At 40.1% G+C, this 25,359-nt stretch overlaps 1 protein-coding gene across 3 annotated transcripts in view; it reads right to left on the reverse strand.

Annotated features, from left to right (window-relative positions):
• Nucleotides 1–25,136, reverse strand: part of LOC130175396 (protein kinase C and casein kinase substrate in neurons protein 1-like) — a 35,664-nt gene extending 10,528 nt beyond the window's left edge. The window contains exons 1-6 of one of the 3 annotated variants that reach the window (XM_056385851.1): nt 24,952–25,136; nt 18,558–18,628; nt 5,110–5,239; nt 1,659–1,815; nt 1,242–1,477; nt 177–332 (exon numbers count right to left, since the gene is read on the reverse strand). In XM_056385851.1, coding sequence (XP_056241826.1) covers nt 177–332; nt 1,242–1,477; nt 1,659–1,815; nt 5,110–5,169 — 609 coding nt within the window. In that variant the 5' untranslated portion in view covers nt 5,170–5,239; nt 18,558–18,628; nt 24,952–25,136. Of the gene's footprint in view, nt 1–176; nt 333–1,241; nt 1,478–1,658; nt 1,816–5,109; nt 5,240–9,913; nt 10,142–18,557; nt 18,629–24,786; nt 24,909–24,951 lie in introns of those variants that run through there. The other 2 variants (XM_056385852.1, XM_056385854.1) reach the window with 2 other exon arrangements.
• Between the last annotated feature and the right edge of the window lie 223 nt (nt 25,137–25,359).

Consider the following 25,359-nt stretch of genomic DNA (forward strand, 5'->3'; position numbering starts at 1 on the left):
TTGTGTATTTCATATGTGTGTATTTAATCTTCTATAATCTTCTAAACAGCAATCGTCTATCAAAGGTATCTCTTAACTTATTTTGCCATAATTTTGTTCTGGACACATTTGTTTTTTACTGGACTAAAACTAAAAGAATTTAATCTCTTTATTTGATTTCTGTTTTTTTTTCTCACCTTGTGCATATCCTGTTTGCATTTGTCCACTTTCTCGTGGAGTTTCTTCTGCTGGTCTGGTGTGACAGAAGCCTCGGTCTTGCCGTTGGCCTCTCGGGTTGCAGCCAGCTTCTCCTCCTTGCAGGCCATGTGGTATCCTTTCTTGGCTGTCTCCATCTGCACATCCAAACACACAGACTCTCAGTACCTCAAATACATAATTTGATTCGACCAAAGGAACATAAGGGAGTCATATTTTCTCATCTCAAAGGAGGAATGACCTTGTCCAGACAGGATATACTCCACGTTATTGTGATCACTTCATAAATATTATTATGGACCAGAGCCGAGTTTTATTTAGGAAAAAAAGACCAAAGTCCTTGTCTAAGTTCTGTAATGTCATGCTGAGGTAGTTGGACCCAAACAGATCTTCAAAATGACCAAATAAATGAAAACTTCAACCTTGAACACATTGCTAAATCATTGGTTTCAGGCAGTAAAGTCAATATCCACAAAGTATCTCCTTAAGATGAAAATCAAGACACAGTCCACTGACAGTTAATTAGTGAGTGACTCTGTGGAGTTGTTGAGTTTTTATTTGAAGCTGTGAATTAGGAAACATGCCAGTATAACCACCAATCATTAGAACCGCCTACGTCTCAAAGGTAAAAGTCCAATATTATAGAAATAAGATAGAAATTCTAGTTCAATCAAAAAACAAGTAATTAACAGAGAATAGTACTTACATAGTCTTACAGTTTGTTTACACTTTCGAGGAGCTGATGGATTCTGGACAGAGCTAGCTGTATCTCCTTTTTGAGGCTTTGTGCAAAGCTAAGCTAACCGTCTATTTCCCAAAATGTCCCAAATAGTGGAGAGTGACAGAAGAGCGAGGAGAGATAACAGTGTTGATGTGACATAGCTGGACACTAAGCAACACAACAGTATGACAAGTAGATGGTGTGAGCTCGAGAGAACCAGTAAACAGCTCATTACATTCACGACATGCTTACTCACATTCCTACAACCAATTCTGATTTACCAGGGACAATGATGATAGTCAAATTTGTCTCCATCCACCCTCACCTCCTTGAGCTTTTTGGCCCATGGTTTCTGAGCCTTCTTGAAGCCTTCTTCTGCCTCTTTGGCCTCTTTGAAGCCACCAATCATTTGCTTGTGATATGCTTCCTTCTGCCAGTTCTTCACTTTCTCGACGTCGTCGTTCATCAGGTTGTTCTTCACTTCTTGGTGCAGCTCGCTCACCTTCTCTGCCTCGGTCATCACAGCCAACCAGGCTCTCTCCACGGAGCCGTACTGTGGGCCTGCGAATCAGAAGAAATGATTCCTTGTGAATAAAATATTTAGAGGCAATATTGGGCAGTCAAATATGACCACAAAGCAAATATCAAACAGTGTAAACAGAGCTTTGGCAAACTGAAAGACAGTGTAAAGTACATTCATTTATCGAGCTATTTATTCTATTGACCCTCTCCAAAAGCTGACCTTTCTCAATAAGCTGTCTCCATCTCTTGGACCAAGCAGTTAGCTGATCACCGTAGGCTTTTTCTATCTTGGCACGTTCCTGCAGGCAGCCCATAAGGTCATTGCAGAGCCGATGGCCGTCATCAAATCTCTTGACAGCACGTTTGTAGTTCCCCACCTGCGAACAGAAAGACACAAATGGGTTAAAGGGAGGGACTCGCAAACATCTGTACATATATCACAGAGGAGTAAATACTACAAATAAATATATAAAACTGACAAAAATGATATATCATGATACATGTGTGCTATAAAATGTGCAGAATTTGACTTCAGTATGGGTTAATTAATTAATAGTTAGTAGAGTATTAAATGTGGTTGCCACAGCAAATTGTGTAATTTTGATTTTAGATATCTAAAGAATATTAAACATGAGGCAACTTTAAGGAGGTTTAGCTCTTTCATCATTTCTACATTTTAAAGATAGGTATTTAGAGGTAGGTATGAATCACTAATTATTCCTCATTAATCATTTTTATTTTAATGCTTATTGTAATTCACAGTTAGGTTTTGCTCTAAGCAAAGAAAACACGCAAGTAGTATCAAAGTATGAGCTGATTTTCTGTCCTTTCATGTAGAAATATCACATAATGGTGCTTTAAAAAAAAAAACTACATTCTTATTTATTTAATTATTAAGAGATTACGGTGTTTGTGTGTTTAAATTGTGGGGGATGATACGCTCAATACACTTTACCCATACCACTGGGGGTGTATCGTCCATTATTACATATTTTTTGTGGCTGGTTCGACACATTAATTTCTTCATTGATTGCAGTAACTTATTAGATTACCTTCTGTTGTTGTGCAGAATCCCAAAGCAGAAGTAAGTAAGAGGGACATTTTACTTTTTGCATTTAAGCAACACGTAGACATGAAATCTTCTGACATTTGTTGGACACAGGCTGAGTTAGGGGTGTTGTGGGTGTCTTCACCCATCTTACTCTATACTGTACAGGAGGCAGTAAATTGCAATATATGATATGCTACACTATCACACATTCTGAATCCAAGCAGGAAGCAGCTTCAGCCATCTTCATTCTCTGAATAAAGGTATCAAAGCTCCATACATTCTCTATTATCCAACCCACACAAACATACAAGTACTGAGAGTTATTTCCTTTCAAAATTACTTCACTCTTTTCTTTGAGATCTTGCCACCTTAAGTGAGACTGCCTTAAAAAAAAGCAACGCTAGGCTGTGTGGCTCCGCCTCTTCAGTGCCTGCAGGGGGCGTGAGCTCATGGTGCATGATGAAGGAAGGGTAGTGAGGGAGAGGGGGTTGCTCGTGCCTGTGCATGTGTAGTTATGCAATGACATGGGCTTGTGTTTGCGTGTGTGTGTGTGTGTATCTGTTTGTGTGTGCACAAACTGCGACTGCTTTAATCCTCTTGAGTGGTGTAATGCAGGCAGACAGATACTCAGGGAGACAGACAATGAGGTAGAGACAGAAATACATAAAAACCTCAGACTTGGTTTGTATACGCTGTAAACACATACAGTTTTATACATCATACAGACATGAGACATGAAAAGCGTGTCTGATGTACTCGCTGGCTGCAGAGCTGCGCTGTGATTGGTCCTGACATGAGCCTGCATGTGTGCTTACGGTTTGAGATGAGAGAGCTGCAGGGAAGCAGTGAGACAGGTGTGTGACGGTATGTGTTTTGGCCTGTGTGACAGACTGCCATGTCACACCAACAACAACACACAGGTAGACTGGTTCTACATATGAAAACACACCTGAGCTCTTGTATTTCGACAGGGTGGGGATTATTTTATGGCTATATGAGGTTTGATTGTGTTTTTTTGCCCAGTTATATCAGATATTGATGTTTCTGATGATACAACCAGAGAGTAAAGCATTTTTCTTTTAGCACTTATAAACCATGAGCTGATCCGAGCTGCGTTGCTAGTATACAGATGCTATAGGCAGGTGCATGTGGTGAAAGGCCGTCTCAGAGTGGCCGATGACTGAAGCTCTTTGTCTTTGTGTCTCTGTGGCTAAGAGCCATGATACAAAGAAGACTCTGTACTGAGGGAATTCATTAACGCTAATTTGGTTAGAAATGCACACACACAGACACATACAGACACACACATAGTGCATTCAGCACAAGTGAAGATGGATACAACTTATATGACGTTTACATTTGTTGTGATGTGGCCTATCATAACATAATCTATAACAAATATGATTTATAATACATACACAAAAAGGAACATTCTCTAAACAACAAAGGACTTTGTTAAAAAAGTGCCCCTGCAGTAGGTTCACATTTGTTCGTTACATCGTAGTAAAAGTATTAATTAAGTATTAATTGTGAACTAGCTACAAGGAAAGAATGATGATAAATATCTAAACATATGTTGATCTTATTCATCCATTTAGTTTGGAATAAATACTTTAGGTGAATGATGGAAGCTCATTTACAGCAGAAAAATTATTCTTGCATCGTAACAACCTTAAGTTTGTTTTTTCAAAGCCTGCCTTAACTTTTTCCTAGTACGAATTGTTAATTAAATTCATTCCTGCCAAGAAAAAAGATACATAAAAAGTAAGATTAGCTATTCTTACAAAGAGAACAGGGGGGGAAAAGTTAAGACAGGCTTTAAAAACATATTTCATTTCTTTTAAAAAAAAGTATATGTACGTGTTCACAACACCAGATAATAAAATGAGAATAATGCAAAAGTATTGTGTTTGTTAATCACTGTCATTACTCCTTAGTTTTCTTATTATAAACACGCTTTCTTTCTTTGTCACATCTGAATGTGTCAAACCATCGTGTTTTACAGACACTACAGACAAGTCTAGATTGAAATACACCTCTTTGCATCCTTTTAGACAGTTAGAGAAGAAGAATCTGTTATATATGAAGCTATAGCCAGCAGCTGGTTAGCTTAGCTTAGCATACAGACTGGAGACAGGGAAAACAGCAAGCTTGGCTGAAAGTCTGCTTACCAGCATCTCTAAAGCTTACTAATTAACGCTTTACATCTTATTTGTGAAATCCAGGCAGATTTTGTGACCTTGATATTTACCAGACAGATATGTGATGATATAGTGGTATCTATCTTCTCATCTAACTCTTGGCGAGACAGCAGCAGGCATCAAACCCTCCTTTAAAGTGTAAAGCCACGCTTAAATTATTTTGTTTCTGCAGTGTTTAATGCCTCAGATGTGGATAACAACATCAAGTGAAGTGACCCCTCGGTGGGTATCAAACAACATCATTACGACTTGAGACAAATTTCCTTCTAAAAACTTAATGACAGTAATCTCATTTTCATGGTTTCAGTGGTGACTCGGCTTGATTTCAGGGGCCAAATCAATACAAGACAAAGAGAGTGGGAGGGGTTGTTTTGCAGGGTGAAAAGCCATCAGAACAGAAGCTGACGGTGTCTCTTTACCTCCCAGAAGCTGTCCATGGTGTCGTCAACACCTGCACTTTCATCGTAGGAGCCAGACATTTTCCTGGATGTGGCAAAGCACTCTAATGACTAAACCTGTCCTCTGCAGCAGAGCTGGGTTCCTCATGCACTGAAAGAGAAAGAGAGCAACAACAATGTGAGACAGTAACATGACACATACAGAAACAAAAAAGTACAGTGAGTATGAGCAGGAAACATTAGTAGGAAAACATGGCCGGGCTGGCCTCTGTGTAACGATAAAGAACAGCAATGTGGCAGTTTTCCCTGACAACTGGAGGGAACCTTTCAGCGTGAGGTTTTCTATTTGAGACGTTTATAATAATGAGATAAAAATAGTCTCCTCTGCCATGCATACAGCGCCTTGCTCCGAGGAAGGAGAAGGGGCATCTTATATTGGCGTGTCCTAGAAAAGACACCAAAGAGAGTAGAGCATCACACAGCTCTGACCCTGAATCCTTCCACAGAGCAAACCCACATGACACATTAAACCTTAACAACAGACACACAACAGCACACATGCTACACATGCTTCATCACAAAGTTCAGCAGCCCGGGAACGCGCTTTGTGTGCAAACATAGTATCATGTAATTGCAAGACTTAAAATAGAACTGAAACGCACACATTAAAAGAAGATCAACATGCCTATTTTCACACCTACACATGTCCTTTAATGATGTGCTCTAATCACCGGTTCCTGCTGGATTTCCTCCAGCATTTAAGGTGATTTATATTTATTTGTCTGACGTCTGGTCGATATCTTACCACCAAGGTTAAAACAGAAGAGACTGCTGGATGCTATATTGGTATCGAACTCTGTTTGAAGCCTAATCCATTTTGCTCACATGACTAATGCTTCTCCCTTGACAGAGAGCTCTTCATCGCACTGCAACAACCAATATGACAAGGCAATAATATATTGCATGTGCCTAATAAGAATGATGAGGCTGTGTTGATAATGCTCCTGCTCTGACATGGTTTCTTGCTCTTTATAATTAAATGTAGTTGATTGCGGCGATTATCTAATTCTGCACATGGTCAAAATGCAACTTTATTATAGCTTTTAATTAAAATGATGAAGAGTTTTGCACAGTGCTATTAAGAGTACAGAGTCATTTATTGATTCTTTTATGCAAAATCCAAAATAAGTGTTAGTTAAGCGTTCTAGATAGAGGTCAATGAAGATGAAGGACGATTTTCGGCTAATTCAGATTATAAACTGAGTCGGAACTCTACAGTCTGCAGCATCACAATGAATATTTGGTTCAAATATTACCAGTGTCCTCCATACGTCATCCTTCAACCTCTCTCTGCAGTCAAGTGCAAATTAATTCCTGCAACATCCTTCATCCCTGGAATGAGTCATGAACAATGACTTTCTGTGTTAGGCTCAATTTGAACCAGCCTGGCCTCACTTTTTCTTATACACAACATGACAACACGACTGTCCTTGTGAGAAAAATATGAGTGCTGAAATCACAAGGTCATCTTATGAAGGGAAAGTAGTTTCAGTAGCAGCTCCTGCAGCGTGCTCTGTGTTTTCATACTCTGGTTTCAGCTGCAGAAAAGGCAATCTAGTCCAGCTCAGAGCACTGACTGATTTAGCCGAGCTGTATTTTATCAAAGGCCATGGTTACTGTCACCAGCCATCACACCAGTCTGTGGGGCTCTTAACAGTCATGGCTTTCAGACAGCGGCTATTTCAAGAGAGCACTCTGTGCTGGTGCAACACAAAATACCAAAGGACTATTTCATGATTTAACAATTTTACAATTTCAGTTTCTGAATGAAAGACAACTCAAGCCTTTCAGTTGCACTGGGATCAGCAGCTTTTTTCCTGAAAAGGCAGCTCAAAGACTCTGACAGAAAGAAAAAAGAAAGAAGATGCAATGTTTTCTTTGCACTCTACTCCTCTATCTGAGTTGCAGTGTTTGATACAACTGCCAGCTGCATATAATGTAACTCTTCATAGGAGAAACGACATTTCACATGACACAGAGTGACTGATTATGTCCTAATTAAAGCCTATAGATGAATTGAATATCATTATCAGTCATGGACAGCACAACCAATAAAAATGAATGCGATATTATGAATGTGCGTAATATATAATAATATATCCTCCCATCACTTCACTACCATCACAGTTTCATCTTTTAAATTTTGTTAGATATTTTCTGTTCTGTTCTGTTCTGATTCCAAAGACCATCTTGAGCTTGACTGACTTCTACTCCTGTGAGTTTGTACGTCTTGCGGGGGCCTTCCACATTATGTGTGAATCTATCATTTGGGACACACCGTCAGTAATCCCCTTCTGGAAAAGAGGGACATGACCCCTTTCTGTAAATCCAACACTGAGGAGACATGTCAGCCACCCCAACAACCTGCTCTACAGATTATAGAGCCGAGTATGTAATCCATAACCTGTGCCACTGAATACAGTTCATGACAATAAAGAGACTCCAATTACATCACTGACCTACGCAAAGAAAAATGTCTCAACCTCCAAGAGTTTCAGACACATCTTTCTGTCATCCTGAGGACATACAGCATCTGTTTAAATTAAGTTTCATAAAAAAATAGTTTGACATTTCGGAAAATACACTTTCTTGCTGAGAGTTAGATGATTAGAGTGATACCACTCTCATGTCTATAGAATAAATATGAAGCTACAGCTACAGCCAGCTTAGTTTACCATAGAGATTGGAAACAGTGGGAAACAGCAAGGGGAAACGGCTGTTTCCGAAGGTCATAGAATATGCCTACCATCAGCTCTAAAGTTCACTAATGCACATGTTATATCTTGTTTGTTTAATTGGTACAAAAACCAAAGTGTAAACAGGACAAGATGTGGTTTTCCAGTCTTTATGCTAAGCTAATCAGTAAAACTATTCCTTTAAAGGGGCTGTAAGTTTTCTCTGCCACAGAACATGGGTTCATGCTGGGAGCAGGTGATGGTGATGGTCGCTTGCCAAGAGCTTCAGCCATTGTTGTGTTTACAAGACAAGAGGTTATACTTCTTTAGGACAGACTGGACACTACAGTGACAAGACAGACCTGGCGGTACTGGGGCTAGCTGGTTAGCATGCTAACTTCAACAGAGGACAGGATGTGATAGAAGTGTCAACATTGGCGTTGCTTTCCACAACTGATGACAGCTCTTGGCAAGTAAAAGAACAGCTGTTAATGCTAACGTTGGCAATGGAGCGATAGCAAAACTTACAAATAGCTTCTTTAAAAAATAACCTTGTGGCACAGCGTCCAGTTGAAGCTACCACTGAGGCTGATATTCTTTTGGCAGTTGGACATAGTGATCATGTGTTTTGTAGACTATGTTCATGTGTAACCTAATAGAGACCAATTATATGCTTATAGTAAGACACACTTGCATTCATAAGTGAAGAAAGTTCAACTAACTAGTTTATACTTTCATACTCTTTCTTTAGGACCTGTGTGGTAAATATTCAGGATACATTTAAACAGGAGATTTGCTGCAATGGTTGACGATAACAATGCTTCCACCTGCTGAGATCAGTCTGACGCCCTCTCCTCAATAAATACAGACTCACCAGCGACCTCAAGGCCCTGCCTTATGGACACACATATTTGACTGAAGGTATTTTTGAAGAAAAGAAAAACACACTGAAAGCTTAGTGACATAAATACTCAACTATGTGATGCAAGAAAACTTCATGCAGCTAGAAAGTTAAGCAGCCATAAGTAGCATTTCTTAATCTCAATAAACAAACACCATTGGTCAAGCTGCCGACCCGTCAACCTATTCGTCCAATAAGCTTTGGCATCCGTGACTACAACAACTAGTGACATCAAAGCCAGTTAAGCTCCGGCATGACGCCAGAATCCCATCTCACAATACAACCAATGTGTTCAGCAGTCAATTTTAACCAAAACTCACACACTTAAATCAACATAACACTTGATGACATTTAGAAAGCATTTAGAAAAAAAACAAATAATTCCCAGATAACGATCCACACATTTCATTAAATCAGTAATCTCAAGATAGACTGGAGTCAAATAATTCTGTTGCTTGGATAATTATATATACATGTTTATGTCGGTGAAAAGAGTGAAAATAAAAATATAAAATATAAAAAACAAAAAAGAAATGGTTTTGACATCTGGATTGGTTTGTTAACTCTAAAGACAGTGTGGACATAAATGTCACCACCCTTGGTTGACTGGGTGATCGAGCAGAAAGAGACTACATCATATAAAAGTCACAGTTTGGGTCCACAGTGGGAGAGTCTAGTGTGTCCCATGAGACAGACGAGGGTGGGGGGTGGTAGTAGTAAGCATTCTGGAGAGGGGGCTTATACTGGAGTTATTGAGGTCAATCCACCTCAGTGACTGTGAACACACTTCACATTCCCCAGTGTATTAGCTGGTGAAGAAGTCAGAGTGAAGACAGAATACCATTTCTAATATTACTCAGTGTTTATCAGAACAAATGTGACATTAACGGGATGAAAGGCCTGTATACAATGTATACACTGCAAAGAAACACCAAGATGTTGCACACAAAGGTAAATTATAAATATAATAGCTGGTCTGCACCATTTGAATGTATCTTTCAGTCTGAAACCACTAACATCCCACTTACTGACAAAACACTTGCTGCTGCCAAATCAATTCCTTTTGTAATGTAAAGTCTCTTAGGAGTCTGCAGTGATGTTGCAGAGGCAGCGTTGTTGTCTGAAGCTGGAAAAACACTACAATCCAAACTTTGTAAATAAATAAACATTCTTAGGCACATTCACTTACCATGGTTGGCTCCATCATTGCAAAAGAAAAAAGAAAAACAATCCCAGAAATGACACACAACTCTAAAATGACAGACTCCTCGTGGATGTATGACTTTGTAGTCCAGATGTGTCCTTTTTATGGTTGGTAAAGGATGTGGTGCAAAATTTTATTTTTGCAGCTTTGACCTCTGCGGCCAAAGTGAACGCAGAGAGGACGATAAGTCTGACCAAACCAGCATGTCTCAGAGGCTGAGGGATAATCCTGCAGTGTGCCACTTGAATAGCTTTAGAGGGGGGAGGGAGGAAGAGCAAAGAAGCGGATAGGATGAGTGAAACAGAGAAACAAAAAGTGGGAAGAGGAACATGATGCTGACAAGAAACTGTAATAATTATGACATTATGTACTAACAGGATAGCATAACTGTGAAACACCACATAAGGTGCATTAGGGTGGGGTTTGTAATCTTCTTTCTTTTTTTTTGTGAACTTTCTTTTTGCTCATACAGCACTTCACTCCTGTGACTGAGCTCACAGCAACATGACACAACAAAAAAACTGCAGGTCCTCGATGAATGAATGCTTTTAAGAGAGTTAAAGAAAACCCCTGATCCAGGTGAAGCAAATGTTCCTAACACAGTCAGAGGGTCCAGTGTTGACAAGCCTTATAAAGCACTGAATGGGAACCACAACAAAGACGTAAGCTTGTTACAGTAAGAAGATTTGAGAGAGATGAACTAACTTTACTCTAGCACATTATCAAGCTCACTGTCTCCCGACCAATTAGACAACAGCAGCTGAAAGACGAAGTTGCTGACCAAACTCTCTCTAGTAATGTATGGTGATCAGAAAATAGCTATGGCTGCACTTAAATTTAATATGGCTTCTCAAACATTATCAGAAGACGCTCAGCCCTCTGCTGATGTTTTGATACAGTTGCTTTACGATGCCTACTGGTTGTCTGCTGATTCTGTCTGATAAGCGCAGCACGCCCTCCTCTTTTACTGACCGAGTAAAAAGGGGACACACAAGGAGAGAGACAGAGGGAGGTGTTTCAGGTGAGATGAAGATTGAGATAGAGGCAGGGACAGAGGTGACAGGAGTGAGGTGATGGAGAGGAAAGCTGGGAAGAAAATGCAGCAAGCTCAGGAGGTAGCGTGGAGCTGGTCAGACGGCCGGACAGTTCCTCTGTGGAATAGAGAGAGCCAAAGGGCCAGGACGGCAGCTGAACACATCAGGACTGAGATGTGATTCATCTCACGGTGCAGCACAGCATAAGCTGACTGGCTAGATGTTGCCAGGAGACAGAGCTGCCTTGTGCAGACTTCACACACGCCGTAACAGCCGAGGCCATGTGACCATTGCTTTAGACAAGAGCAAGAGGGCTGGTTCAGTGACGCAGGGTCAGCTGTCCATTCCACGTTCATGGGACGTCCTCGAGTATGCGCATGCACCAACGCACACAAGAGGGGAACCGGTGGCGTGTAATTGCATACTGAACCAAAAGACAGAAGGAGACAGAGCACTGAATTGAAAAAAAGATGCAGTAACGGCAGGGCTAGTTAAAAGAGAAAGTGCAATAAAGGAGAAATGAAGGGAGGCCGGTGAGGGTGATGGGTGATGGTGGTCTTGTGTTGGATTTATCAGCTGAACGTGTAATGCCGTGAGCCCTCTTCACTGCTCGCTGGGGCATGGAATAGGAGAGTCAAATCTGAACTGACATGTTGATCCAGATGGGGAATCTGCCACAGAATTTAGAAAAAAACAACCCCCAATCTCCTCTCTCTCTCCTTCCTCAGCTCACGGATAGCCTAGCCAACAGAGGAAAGCCCCTGAAACGTCTGTATACGACGACAGAATTGTCTTTATTTGTTTGGAAACATTCCGTCAAAGAAGGAGACAAGTAATATATATCTGGAAGAGAAATGTGGTACCCAAGCGGTTTTTCCATTGTTAGGGAACGCTTATTCATAGTTAATCATACTGCAACCAAGTTAGCAACTCTGAGGCTGTACTTAAGCACAGTGGTGCTGTCAGTATGCTAACATGCTCACAATTACAATGCTTACACTGAGATTAATGTTTACCATGTTGACCATCTTAGTTTAGTTTATTCTATATGTTGTGATTCGTTATGTGAAGCAGTCCGCACCTTGTAATGCAAGCTGAGGCTTTAGTTTAGCAGGTATTTGCTCATACACCAAAGCATTGGAAAAATAATAATGTTGATCTGCTGGGGGAACTAGATGAAAATTCAGAGGACCATCAAAGTTTTTAAAATTCAACATCAGGGGGGAACGAATAAACTAAACTTCATGGCAATCCATCCAATAATTGTTGAGACATTTCACTAAGTATCAACTTCAAGATGGTTAATGATGAGCATGAAAGTCATTAGGATTAATCATCCAGGAATGAATGTCTGAAGAATGCCATCTTGTAGATTAGTTAAGTTAATAATTATGACCAGCTGATGGCTCTAGAAGAAAGGCCAAGCGATCATCAAAGTTTTTTTAATTCATCCTCTGGGGACCATGTAAGTGTGAGATATTGGACCAAATGTTGGACCAACCAACAATGCATCCCTAGTGCCATGCTGCTAGTGAGGTGAAAACATTACAGATACACAAACTGATAAGTGTGAGACCAGCTTCATCATAAGCTCCACAATCCTACTGAGATGAAGGCAGATCTGACTCTTATAACCTGTAGCACCAAGACGTCACTTTCGATCCGTCTCCCACATCAAACTCATCAGATATTCTGTAAATAGGTATCTCTGATCCAACACACATTTCATTCAGAATTGTAATGAGTCTACTTGATTGCAACTGCCAGACGTTATAACATAACAGCCCAGTCCATAGCAGAATTTGCATGAGCAGACTAGCTGTGTATGTTATGATTTCAAACAACCAAGTGCCGGATGACTCAGCTATCTGATCACGAATGCCTCCAGATGTCCTCTGGGTTGTTGCTGCGCAAGAATCAAGTTTCTGCATTATTGTTTGTTCCTGCGGTGGGTGAGGGCTGAGGGGCACTTTAATCAATATCTATTTTGTGTAGCTGTGTGAGTCAGCCAGGTGTGTTATTGCTAAGCTCCCAGAAAAACAGACCACACAATAATTCATTATCACTGCGATGTAAATAACAGAAAAGACATGAGCATTATTAAGTAATATTACACTTCAGTGAGTTCTGTAGGAAAATGTTCTCTTCCTCTTTCGCCATCCCCACATGGAGGTCAGAGGTCATGATCAGCCACAGGTCATATGGAGCTGGTAGGGGGCAGAGTGTATGCTGACACACCATGCTGCCTGTCATATGACAGCCCTTAAAACAGTTTGTACACTGCTTCAGTCTCTACTGTCTGTTTTGATACAAGCACTATCCAGTGTCACTGTCAGTGTCAGTGACGTGAGGTATTGGGATGGCACTGGTTTATACTGGCAAACAAAAATAAGAATTAAAGCTAAATTTAATGGGAAAAAATGAAACTAGTCAATGTTGTTTCTGAAAAACCCTTGAATGAACCACAAAGCAAAATGATGCAGTACAATATGCAACAAAGTACGAAGGAGCAAGGCATGGTCATCAAGCGGTTGAGGCCCGAACCATGAAACCACAAATGTCATCATCCCCTCTCTCTCCCCCTGTGTTTCTTGTCTCTTTACGCTGTCATAGTATCAAATGCATTTGTTTTAAAGCCATTATATATGTCTGTAATCTGCTGACCCACAGAAAAGAAAAATAAAAAAAGAGAATTACCACAAGGAAGAAAAAGGACAAATCTGGTCTCCGACTAGAACAGTGATTGCACAGACAATAATATTGAGATGAAAACACTATTAAGACCACTGATATAGAGAATCATAACACTGACTATGCTGAAAAGTGCCCCTTTTCTCTTTTCAAATTAAACCCTTTGGCTGCTGCTTTAGTACGTGTGTGTGTCATGACAGGGCCCCAGTTAATTCATTATCAATACAAATATGAACAAATAGAGCCGATCCACGCGCTCCATCCTGGATAAACAAAAATATAAAACCTTAAATTGAAGTGAGTCTTACCTATTAACCTTGTGATACTCCTGAGACACAGACTGATTGAACTTGGCAGTTTATATTAAACTGTTTTTGTCCTGTTTTCGCTTTCCCTCCTCTGCACAACATCTTGCTTATGTTGTTTAGAATATCCAACCTTATCGTAACCTCAGCAGTTGGGGGTGATGCTCACAGTTCAACACTGCAACACCTCTAATATTCAAACACAATCTGAGTATGTTATTTAATAGTATTCTGAGGCTGACAAAAGATCTACTTTTGAAGAGTGTGGTTCGTGTGATGACATGACTCACCGTCTCTTAAACCTAGTATATTACTACAAAGTAGGCAGTGTGTAGACATAACCTGAGGCGTTTAGAGGAGAATACTGACATTTCCAAAACAGCTGTCAGGAGCAAAGAGTAGAGCCCAATGAGTGGTGTCTACTTCAGTCAGGTTTAAGAAGGGTTAATGTCACAGTGAAAAAGAGATATTGAGTATTTATCATCTATTATACAGATAATTCAAAAGTAAGGGTAGTACAGTATGATGAGTCCAGGGATCCAGAGGTGAAGGTTGTAATTATTTTTTCCATGCTCAAAGTTGCATTGACAAAAGTAAGATGTTGAATAATTTCCAACTCATGAAACATGAAACTGCTGTTCAGTCTATCATTTTGGTCAAGACTGAAATATACCAACAACTACCGGATGGAATGCCGTTCAATTTTATACAGACATTCATGGTCCCCAGAGGATTAATCCTAAATACCTTTGGTGATGACAGACTTTTCCTTTAGCACAATCATCAGGTCAAAATATCAATTTGCATTTTTGTATGGCCAAACACCCCATTTTTTATTATCCTGTGAATTTATTATCCATCTCAACATTTACTAGATTGTTTGGATCCATTCAACATAAAAAACCCTCAAGAAAAAAACTCAAAAATCACTTTGGAATAAGACAAAATTCTACTGTAAAATTATATGAGGGATTTCTGTGTTTCTTGGAATAATGTGAATTTACAGTGGGGAAGCTAATACTGCTCTGTTCAATTTATATACACACGGCTATCTGACTCAACCATCAACGCCAGGGACTTCAAAATCCCTCTTCAAGAACAGATGAACAGTGAGAGATCCCAGACAGCCGGAAACAAACAGAGGGATAGAGTGAGAAATAGGAAGAGACTACAGGAATATCACAATAGACAGTACTATTGAACACACACACACACACACACACACACACACACACACACACACACACACACACACACACACACACACACAATTGCGACTGAGTTGTGATTTAACACAGTGTCCTGAACGCTGCTGCAGTCGTTATGTAACTATAGAGCCTCTTGCCACAAGCCTCCTGGTGACAGTGTGGTGAAGACAGGGGAGAAAAAACGGCAGGGGGAGGGCAGAGAGATAGAGATGGACAGGAGAGGCTGTGAGGCTGAGCAGAGGAGGGGGAGACAGACATATTGTGATGAGGTGGTGATGAAGGAATGAACTGCAGAAATGCAGCAGTGGCTGTGAGGTGGAGCAGAGAGGATGGTGGCCCTGGTTCCAGTCCAGTTTTTCCTGACGTCCAGGCAGAAAGAGGAGCAGAAGAAGGGAGGGAGTAAACGAGCAAGGCAATAGTGAATCTGGGAATGTTGCTCTTCAAACAAACCAGCTTTCTGCCCTCTTACCATTTAGCTGCCTGATGCTGCATTGAATACTGATGGGCTGCATTCAAATGGTTCGCCTGTACGTACGTACGTGTGTGTGTGTGTGTGTGTTTTTGTGTGAATTTTCGAGAAATGGAGTGGGAGGTGGAGTTACAGTGAGGGTGCCTCAAATTATTCTAACTGATAAGGGATGCACTTCACATATATCAAAAATATAAGTATAAAGCAAAATCATCTAATATTATCATTTAAAAAAAAAAAATGGGGTTTTAAATGTCACTGCCCATCAACAGCAAAGCTTAAATTAAATTTCCTTTTTCAAAAAACAGCCCCAAAGCTTGTTGGTAACATCCTCTGGTTCCCTTTCCACAGGACATGTTATACATGTTACTAAATATTATGCTTTCATACTGAATTTAAGAACCATTTAGAAAACATGATGTTCCTGATGATAAAAATGTATTGGTACACGAGAGGGAGGAGAGAATGGAGAGCTTATACAACAAAATGAAAGTCTCTAACAATCAGCTGCATTCACTTCGTATTTTGATGATGAAAATAAAGATGAAAAAAAGAGGAGAGAGATCCTGTGAGGCTGAACTTATGCATAGCGATGCGTTGCGCTAAATGCAAATGTCAGCATGCTAACGTCCTCACAGTGACAACGTACTGATGGTAAGCCTGGTATAGAAAGTCAGGGGATCACGAATCATCTTGTGGGGACCATAAATGTCTGTACAAAATGACTACATATTTCTATGAATACTGGCCACCAACATAAAGGAGCTATGTCCTTCACAGTGCTGCTAATAAGCCAAGATATAAGGGGAATAAAATGCTGGTGTGCTGTATATGGTGTCAATGCAATGAACATCTGACTGTATGATCATTATTTAAGGAAACTGACAGGGAACAACACCAGTTTCCCCACAGATACGTCAACTGAGTGTCCAGACCATAATCCCCTTACATCCCTATTTATACCCACCTCTAATACCTAGAGGCCATTTAGGAAGAGTGAGTGACTGATTCCAATGTGTGCCAAGTGACAGAGCTGGAGACCAAAGACCTGAAAATCAAATCAGACCTGAGTTGCAAAAAACAAGGTGTTGGGCCGGCAACAGGACCAGGACCTGTTCAACATAAAGCAAACAAGCAATTCGTCTTGAAAGCAAAAGCCTGGACAGAGTTGACCCAGTGAAACTATAACAAGCAATAGCTCATAAAATTTATTTATTTGTATCCATATCATACTTTGAGTTGGCACATACCTGCAGTATTTATTTGAAGAAGTCTTGACAACTGTCATTGCCAGTTTGGCTTGCAGAGTGATGGATGGGTATGTCTAATCATGAGCCAGACTAGTGCTGATGGTTGTTAAAATAAAGAAGGAAAGAAAATAAATAAGTATGGTGTAAATGTCTCTATGCAAGTATTGGCTAACTATCCCGAAGGCATAAACAAGTAAGCAAGCTTAGGCAATCTACTCAGCTGGCACCAGGACAAAACAGCGATCAACTCTAAATCTGACTTTAAGAAATTAGATTATCACTATCCTACTTTGCAATTTTTACAGGCCGTGCAACCGAGTGTGGCTGAGTTCAGTTAGAAAATTAACTAAATAAAATGAGCAGTTTTAAGCTTATTTAGCACTTCTAAATGCTTCTTCCTCTCTTTTAGTCAATAACTATGTTTTTTGTTTTTGTACACACTGCAGAGTAACACAGATGTCCATTTTTGCCCATATATTAAATATAGAAATCTATTATGATGAGAAATAGTGGCTGTGGACAGCATTCAGTAACCGCAATCTGATCTGTGTCACGATGATTTATGAGTATGAGACTGAATAGAGACTTTGTACTGAGACTTTGCTTTGCACCAAAACATCTAAAACAGAATCTAAAATTAAAACTCAACCTGTTATTATAAACTGTCCTGGTTATTAAATAAAGCCATGTTGATATTATGGAGAAATGAAATGAGAACATGTTGTCCCTGATGATCAATTTGTGAGCAACGGTTATCTAAATTCTTGAAAGAACAGAGGTATTTCTACAAATGGCCATAGTATAATTGGTACTGTAATGCTGAGTTTGTGCAGCTGTTTCTTTTTGGGGTCTTCGGTTCCTGCTCAACCTTAAAGCATCATCTGTTTACCAAAATCACACTACATTCTTCTGACCCAGCTTCCTCTCCCAGTCCAAACTGCACAGACTCCCTGGAGAAGCCTAAGTGAACTGGGCCATCATGTTCTGATGAGCCTTCTATCATATACAAACAACAGTCTGTGCCTCATCAGACAGCTGCTTAAGCTCCCTGCAGCAGCGAGGTTCTGTCATAATGCACACAAAACAAAGAGATCAAACAACAAAATCAATAAGTACCCCTCCCCTGACATATCATTCTTCCCTGTGAGAAAACAGCAGCTACTCTTATTAGTAAATTCTCCGATAATCTCCTCTAAAAACAAAAAAAATACGAAGAATATTAAGAGAGACAAAATGCTATTGGTACCCTAGAGTCTACAGATCAGTGGAGAGGATCAACCGGAGAGGCTAGAAAGCGGAAATGCAACCCTGCACTATCACCGTAATCCTATATGTTATGTTGCACATGCTCATGCACATATAGACCACATATAGAACAGTCCCAAAAGAGGGTCTCAAATTCAGCAACAAACTTGACCTCTCCTATAGTTAGCCCATCGACAGACTGGGACACCCTCATGAATTATTAACAGCGCCGGCAAAGAGCTATTAATTACCTCAAGTGGTGTGTTAAGCAGTATACATTATGCAAAAGGTCCTTAAAAAGGTGTTTGGGTCTGTGCTAAAGCCTGGCGTTGTCCTTCTGGAATACCTGTGCGACTTCACACTAAATGAAGATCAAGGGAAACGGGAAGATTTTGAAGGACAGACAGCACAAACACGGTCAACTCACCTTCTCGACCAATGGGAGGTCAGGTTTCCATAAACCTTACAGAGAGCTGTTGGTCCCCTGCAGGAGATCACCTGTGGAGAGAAAATGGAAGGAGTAAGTCCTTTTGGCATCAAATAACTACTAGCTAATAGCTACATTGCTCTTAAATGGAAATCAGCATAACATGTTTGAAACAACGTGTCAAAACACCAATTACCGTTACAGAGGCAAAGATATTAAGAGATTAGCTGAATTTCATTTTGAACAATCACAATCAAGGGGAGATTAGTAAACACTGACACTGTGGGAAGAGGAATATTTAATAAACTCAGCCTCCTCAGCTTCTTTATAGCATCACACTAATACACCGGCTGGTGTGCAGAATTAATGTCGGCAGAAAAATAAACCAAGTTATGAACTTGATTACATGATGACACATGATTACACAGTAGAAGATGATAATGTACTGTGTGTTCTAAATGGAGTGACAGGACGATGATTTTGTGTGAATCCTACATTATTTCTTTTCTTTTTTTTTTGTATTTTTGAACATGTGAAAGCAGACAACATATTACGCTGATGTAAGATGAGCAGTCAGGAAGCTGCTTGTTGCAAAAGATAATGTACATGTTCAGCATTAATTTGAAAAAAGGGCAAGCTTTCTGCTGTCACTAACACATACCACATTTTAACGGTACGCAGCCCACACAAGATTCAACACAAACTCCTCACCCACACGACAAAGCAAAACTTTAAACAGCAATAAAGATTGTATTAAGGGATGGGGGACTGGATGAGGATTAGATAGAGCTAATAATTTAATGTACTCCGATACAACAGCATCATAAGCATTAAATTAACAACTCTGTCTCAGTCTCACCAAAATTGAAAATAATAAACCTCAGAAATCTGGTATCTATTTTTTACAGTATATGTGACAATGAATTAACTTGCAGGTTTAAAGCTTTAAATTGCTGTGAGAATGCAAAGAAAAATCCCACACTTTAACTTAACACTTTAACACTTCATTTTTTACCTGCATTTGCTGTCTGCACAATTTAAAACACTGTGTCATTTAAGCCACTCTGTTTAAATCCACCCTGCAACCCCCTGATACCATGATTGTTTCAGACATGTTTATATTCACCTGTGCTGGGATCATTCAATGGATCACAGTGCTCTTTTTCTGTATAAATAATTCCATCCACTGTTGGTCGATTTAAATGTTGAATTTACATAATATTAACATGAAAGGAAAAATCTGTGGTTTGATACACTTTGAAACACATGGACCGTCTTCTGACTTCATCAACTGCAAAAACAAGTAGTCGAATAATTGATTGACAGAAAACTGAAACAAAATTTGGATCATTGTCATTTACAGAGAAAAAAAGCCAAATATTCATTGTTTCCAACTTCTGAAATGTGAGGATTTGTTGCTTATATCTGCTCATTCATCACTGTAAACTGAATATCTTTTAGTTTGATGCTGTTGGAAGGAAAAAACAAGCAGTTTGAAGATGTCAGTTAATGTGGCCAACTACTTAACCAAATAAATAATGAACAAATTAATCAGTTATGAAAATAATGCAGCTCTAGCTTCAGCATCATGCTCATATCATCATACGGCCATCTTGTTCTGTCTATAACACCTACACATTCAGTGTAGACGTTTATGAAGCTATAATGAGTTTAATCTGTCCGCATAATTTCTATCTAAATAAATGTGTTTTTCATCATTTATGAAGAATGACTGAATCTTTCTACCCATGTGTGTGTGTGTGTGTGTGTGTGTGTGTGTGTGTGTGTGTGTGTGTGTGTGTGTGTGTGTGCTGGGTTACGCTCCTGCACCCTCTGCACAACATAAACAGTTATGATAATGGAAGGGTGTACTGACGTTCAGGCAGAATCATGATGAGGCAGCCCACCCATGGAACGGAGCAACTGGAGATGTGGGCACCATCTGACGGCTAAATGGGACGCCTGACAACAGCTCCATCCAACTGAGTCTGGCACAAATTCATGTTAAAATGCTGAGTCATGGTCAGTTTATGCTTTTGGTGTTTTTCGCCCATGACTGTTCAGAGTTCTGAAGGATACAAAGTCTCCGAGTGAAGAAATCCCAGCAACGATTGCTAATCATTTAACGGCTCACAGCGGTTTCTGATAAATTGATTAGTCACTCAACGGAAAATTAAATCAACAGCGATTTCATACCTGCGTAGATAATTTTTAAGCAAAAGTGCCCAAAATCTCTGGTTTGAGCTTTTTAAAATGTGAATATGTGCTTGTTTTCCTCATCTTGTATAACAGTAAACTGAATATTTGGGGGTTTTAGATTGTTGGTCAGACAAAACAAGATATCTGAAGATGCCACCCTGGACTCTGGGAAACTGAGATGAACACTTTTCACTATTTTTTGACATTTTGAAGACCAGCTATTCATTGAAAACTCAATCTGATGCCTAATTGATAGAGAAACGAATGGTTAGTTGCAGCACTAGCTACACGCATAAATATGATGAACTGTCTTACTAGAAACATGCCATCCAGTCAAGTAATCACTAGAACAGCATCAGTTCTCTCTCTGTCTCTCCCCCTATCTCTCTGTATATGTCCATGAGGAACACACCCTCTAGTGTTCAAAGCAATGACACTGCTGCATTCACAGGTACATTCAACTGTCACCAGACGACGCATCGACAAAATCCACTGATGATGATGCTTAACCATTAACATCTGATTGTTTCGAACCCCAGTGCATGATTCATACCTTCAGCTGCTCACTGGGACTCCATTTTGAATTGCCCCAAAGATCACGATACGTACGCTCACAGTGCTCTGCCTCAGGTTGAGCCACAGCTACATAATGATGATTCAGAACAGGCAAACACTGACATGTTGTGGTGACACAGCATGAAAGGCACCAGGTAACACGAACCTCATTCATACTGTTCAACAAAGGGAAACACACATGTATCTGCTGCTATGCCTAGTGTAGATATACTTCCAATAAAAGACATTTCTTATTCAATCATTCATCATTCAATCATTCATTCTATCCCTCCATATCACATCTAGAGAATTGATTATTACCATAAATATTTCATAAATAGAATATCAATAGCATGTGTGTTTATCTTTCTGGCTTTTAGTGTAAAATCATGGAAACAGATTCGGATACGGATAAAAAAACAAACAAAATGAGATTCTTTCTGCGGTGTGAAAGGCAACGTGGATGTTTTTGACAATCTCCAATGTCATAAATCTTCCGCCAAGGATAGAGTCTTCCCTCGTGTGTGTTCTCCTCTGCACTGAGAGAAATGAGACACTCCGGCTGCCCTTCAGACTCTCTGTTCTTACATTGCCTCTTTTTTCACACCTTGTCAGACACCACTATCTCCTCTTTTACCAGAGGAACAGCAGCCTTTAACTCTTTCATCAGCAGGCACGTTAAAGACAGTGTACAAAAAAAACAAAAACAAAAACAATCTCCCTATTTCACATATTGTCTTCTCTCTCTCTCACATGATGTCTGAACACCACCCACAAAGAACTAAGAACAACACACAGGTCATCAACATGAGCAAACAAAATGTGGGCTATATTGAGAAAGACGTGACAGAATCCGATCTAACCAAAACCTGCTTTGGATTGAATGGATGTAGATTTGCATCTAAAAAGTGTTTTGCTCAAATCTGTATGCTGCACCTCTTCCTCTATTAGCCCCCACTTTATCTTTATGTATTGCAATAAGATTAAATGAAACCTAAACCAAAGTATGTGACCAGGAGAAGTAAAAACCTAATCTGAAAACAAATTATTGTTGTGACGCTGAGTTAAATTAATCATAGATCTAATTGCCATTTAATGTGATCAGTTTTATCCTTAATTCATCAGTGCCTTCCATTTAACAAGGCAACCCTCACTTGCCAGAAGTACTGCACCTATTTTAGACATCTCACATTAAATAGAAGAACAAACAACCAAATGACAATAGCTTGTACTCAATGCTTCCCACAGATCTCACGCTCCTGTTAATCCGTTATTATGCACATGGCCAAAAAGAAGCCAAACTGAAGAGGAGTGAGATTAAAACTACCTTAAATCATTTAGCTAAAACTGCCTAGAGCAATAACGTTTTTCCCTTCCTGGGTTAAGATTCCTATATGCTATCACCACGTTGTTTAACGGTCATGCCACCACTATATTATTAATGGTTAAAGATAAAAACAGATCAAGCCAGTGGTTGCATGAGTGTAAGTCATAATTAAATTCTGACAACAAACCTCCTGAGCAGGAAGATGCTGCCTCACCACAATCAAAAGCAAAACAAGTGAAGCATGGAAACACAAAATGAACGGTACCGCCGATACACTGTAAGCACTGCAGGAAGTCAGAGAGGACATACTTGTGGCTTTAGAAATTGAACAGCAGTCTCAAAGGGAAAAGGGTGAATGGTTTGTGACTAGCCCTTTTGTCTCTCAAGGACTCGGACAAGCATATACATACACAGACTCACAAATGAATGTAGAGAGAGAGGAGGTTAGAATGCGGAGTATATGGAAGTGATGCTGTTTTGTTGGGGCCTGCATGGCTTACTAGCAATGTTAGAAATATTTTGATACCAGTGCCAAAACCACTGATACCAGAATGATACTTGGGTCAATACTTTCAGAACTAGTAACATATTTTGTTACAAAGAAGGTTTAAAAGGTTAAATGTTGCACAAAAACACACGGCGGTACTAAAAATAAAAGTCTTAAATGATATTTGGTTCTATAGGTATATTTCAGATGGTAAATGATCGATACCCTACACAAGATGATGTTTACTTATTTCATTTTTTATAGATAGATAGATAGATAGATAGATAGATGAGTTCCTGGTGAGACACTTTTAACTTGGCCCCACAGTGAGGAGTGAAGAGTCTGCTAATAAATAGCAGGTACTCTTTAACTCCCCTTTCCGCAACACAATTGGATTACTCCCCACCCCCACCCCCTCCACTGGCAGTATCATCATCTCTTCACTGCAGCCTCGTGTCAGGCTCTCTTGGGGGCACCTTGGCTGCTGACAGACGTGCACTCCAGCGAACAGTGGATTCAGCACCGCGGACAGCTCCAAAACAAGCTGTGGCGATCACGAGCGACCTGCCTGTCATATGTCACCATTATAACAAAAAGCAACAGGGTTTATATACATGTGTATATATGTATATGTATATTAAACACACAATAGCCCTTAAATCAGCCGTGTGGCGAGAAGGTGCTTGATTTTAGACAAGACTGGATGTTTTACGAGCTGGAGCAACTACCATTAACCAGCCTCTGAAACGCAGCATCATCATCATCATCATCATCATCATCATCATCATCACCATCACCACAGCATATAATAACAACTCTGCTGCTAAACGCATAAATGTGGTTATGAGATACTTTGGTCAGCTGTGAGCCTGGATGCATTTCAGCTCGAGGGCAGATTTGATGAATGATTAAAAGACCACATGCACCTAATCCCATGTAGAAAACAGGATGCTCCTCCTCTGTTGGTTTGTCAGAGAAAAAAAACAATGACGCTAGAGATGGCTCATCGTTGTGCTGTGACAACCAATTACATAACGTCAGAGCGGAGAGCTCTCGTTTACATTCGCGTCCATTTCACCGAGAAATCCTCAAATAAGGAACAGGGCTCTTCCTTACTCTTATCTACTGTATTTGTAGCGACAAAATGCATCATGTACATAAAAACAGGGACAATTACGACATCTTTGCTCGACGTAGTTCATATACCAAGTCTTGTTTACCCATTTGGCGCATGGAAAAGAGCATAAAATGGCAATCCCTTCTCAGCATTTGCCACCATCTCCAACTACTATAGTGTACTATACAACATGGAAACAGTCTTTGATATCACACTGACAGTTTCTGTGCTGATATTTCTGCAGATAAACACACTGCATTGCTAATACAGTGTGGACACTGAGGTCAAATTTGCTAATCCTGGCAATTCGTAGGGCAAGAGAGAGATGCATAGTAAAAACAACACCCTGTCTTATCTTATAATAGCAAAGGAAGTAAGAGCATTAAGCAGACAGTGCCAAATCAAACTATAAACGTAATAGTAATCCAAGATGATGCAAGATGTTCCTCTTCACCCTTGGCGTATGCAAAACAACGGTGCACCATATAAAATGACGCATGCATAATTCAAAATCGCTATAGTATTGCTAGTGAATCAGTAGTACTTGGTCGGTGTCGCAGCAGAGAGAGGATAACACATTATCCAAACGATGGGAAATGATGCGAGATTCCTTTATCCCTGCGTCGCCCTTTGCTAAAAGGATGCTCAGCTTCTCTTCCCAGTGCAGCAATGTGGCATCAACACGGAGCAGATACACAGACTGACTTACCAGAGATGCTGCTGCTGCTTCAGTTGCTGCTGCTGCTGAGGTCCACTACTACCCAATAGCCTATGCTGCAAATAATTTAGTATTTCCCCTTGCAGTGACAGAAGGTGACCCTGCGTTCTCTGCAAGACTCTGCATCCACTAGATCACGATGCACGCAGCAAGGGGGAGCTCCACAGCACAGGCGCGCGTCGGGGGGATGGCCCAGCGATTTCCTTTGAATGGACGACAGAAATAGGCTGCAGGGGGAAAGAGTGAGCTAATGCTACTCTGAAACTAGACTTTTTAAATCTCCCCTCGCAACATTAACTACATGAGAGTGACAGGAGGGCTTTGCCAGATGTATGCACATCTGCAGGTGGGAGTGGGGTCGTTTGCACTTTCAAGGTTTCATCAGCAAGACAGTTTTGG

This window comes from Seriola aureovittata, chromosome 9 (assembly GCF_021018895.1).
Source record: "Seriola aureovittata isolate HTS-2021-v1 ecotype China chromosome 9, ASM2101889v1, whole genome shotgun sequence".
Classification (NCBI taxonomy): domain Eukaryota; kingdom Metazoa; phylum Chordata; class Actinopteri; order Carangiformes; family Carangidae; genus Seriola; species Seriola aureovittata.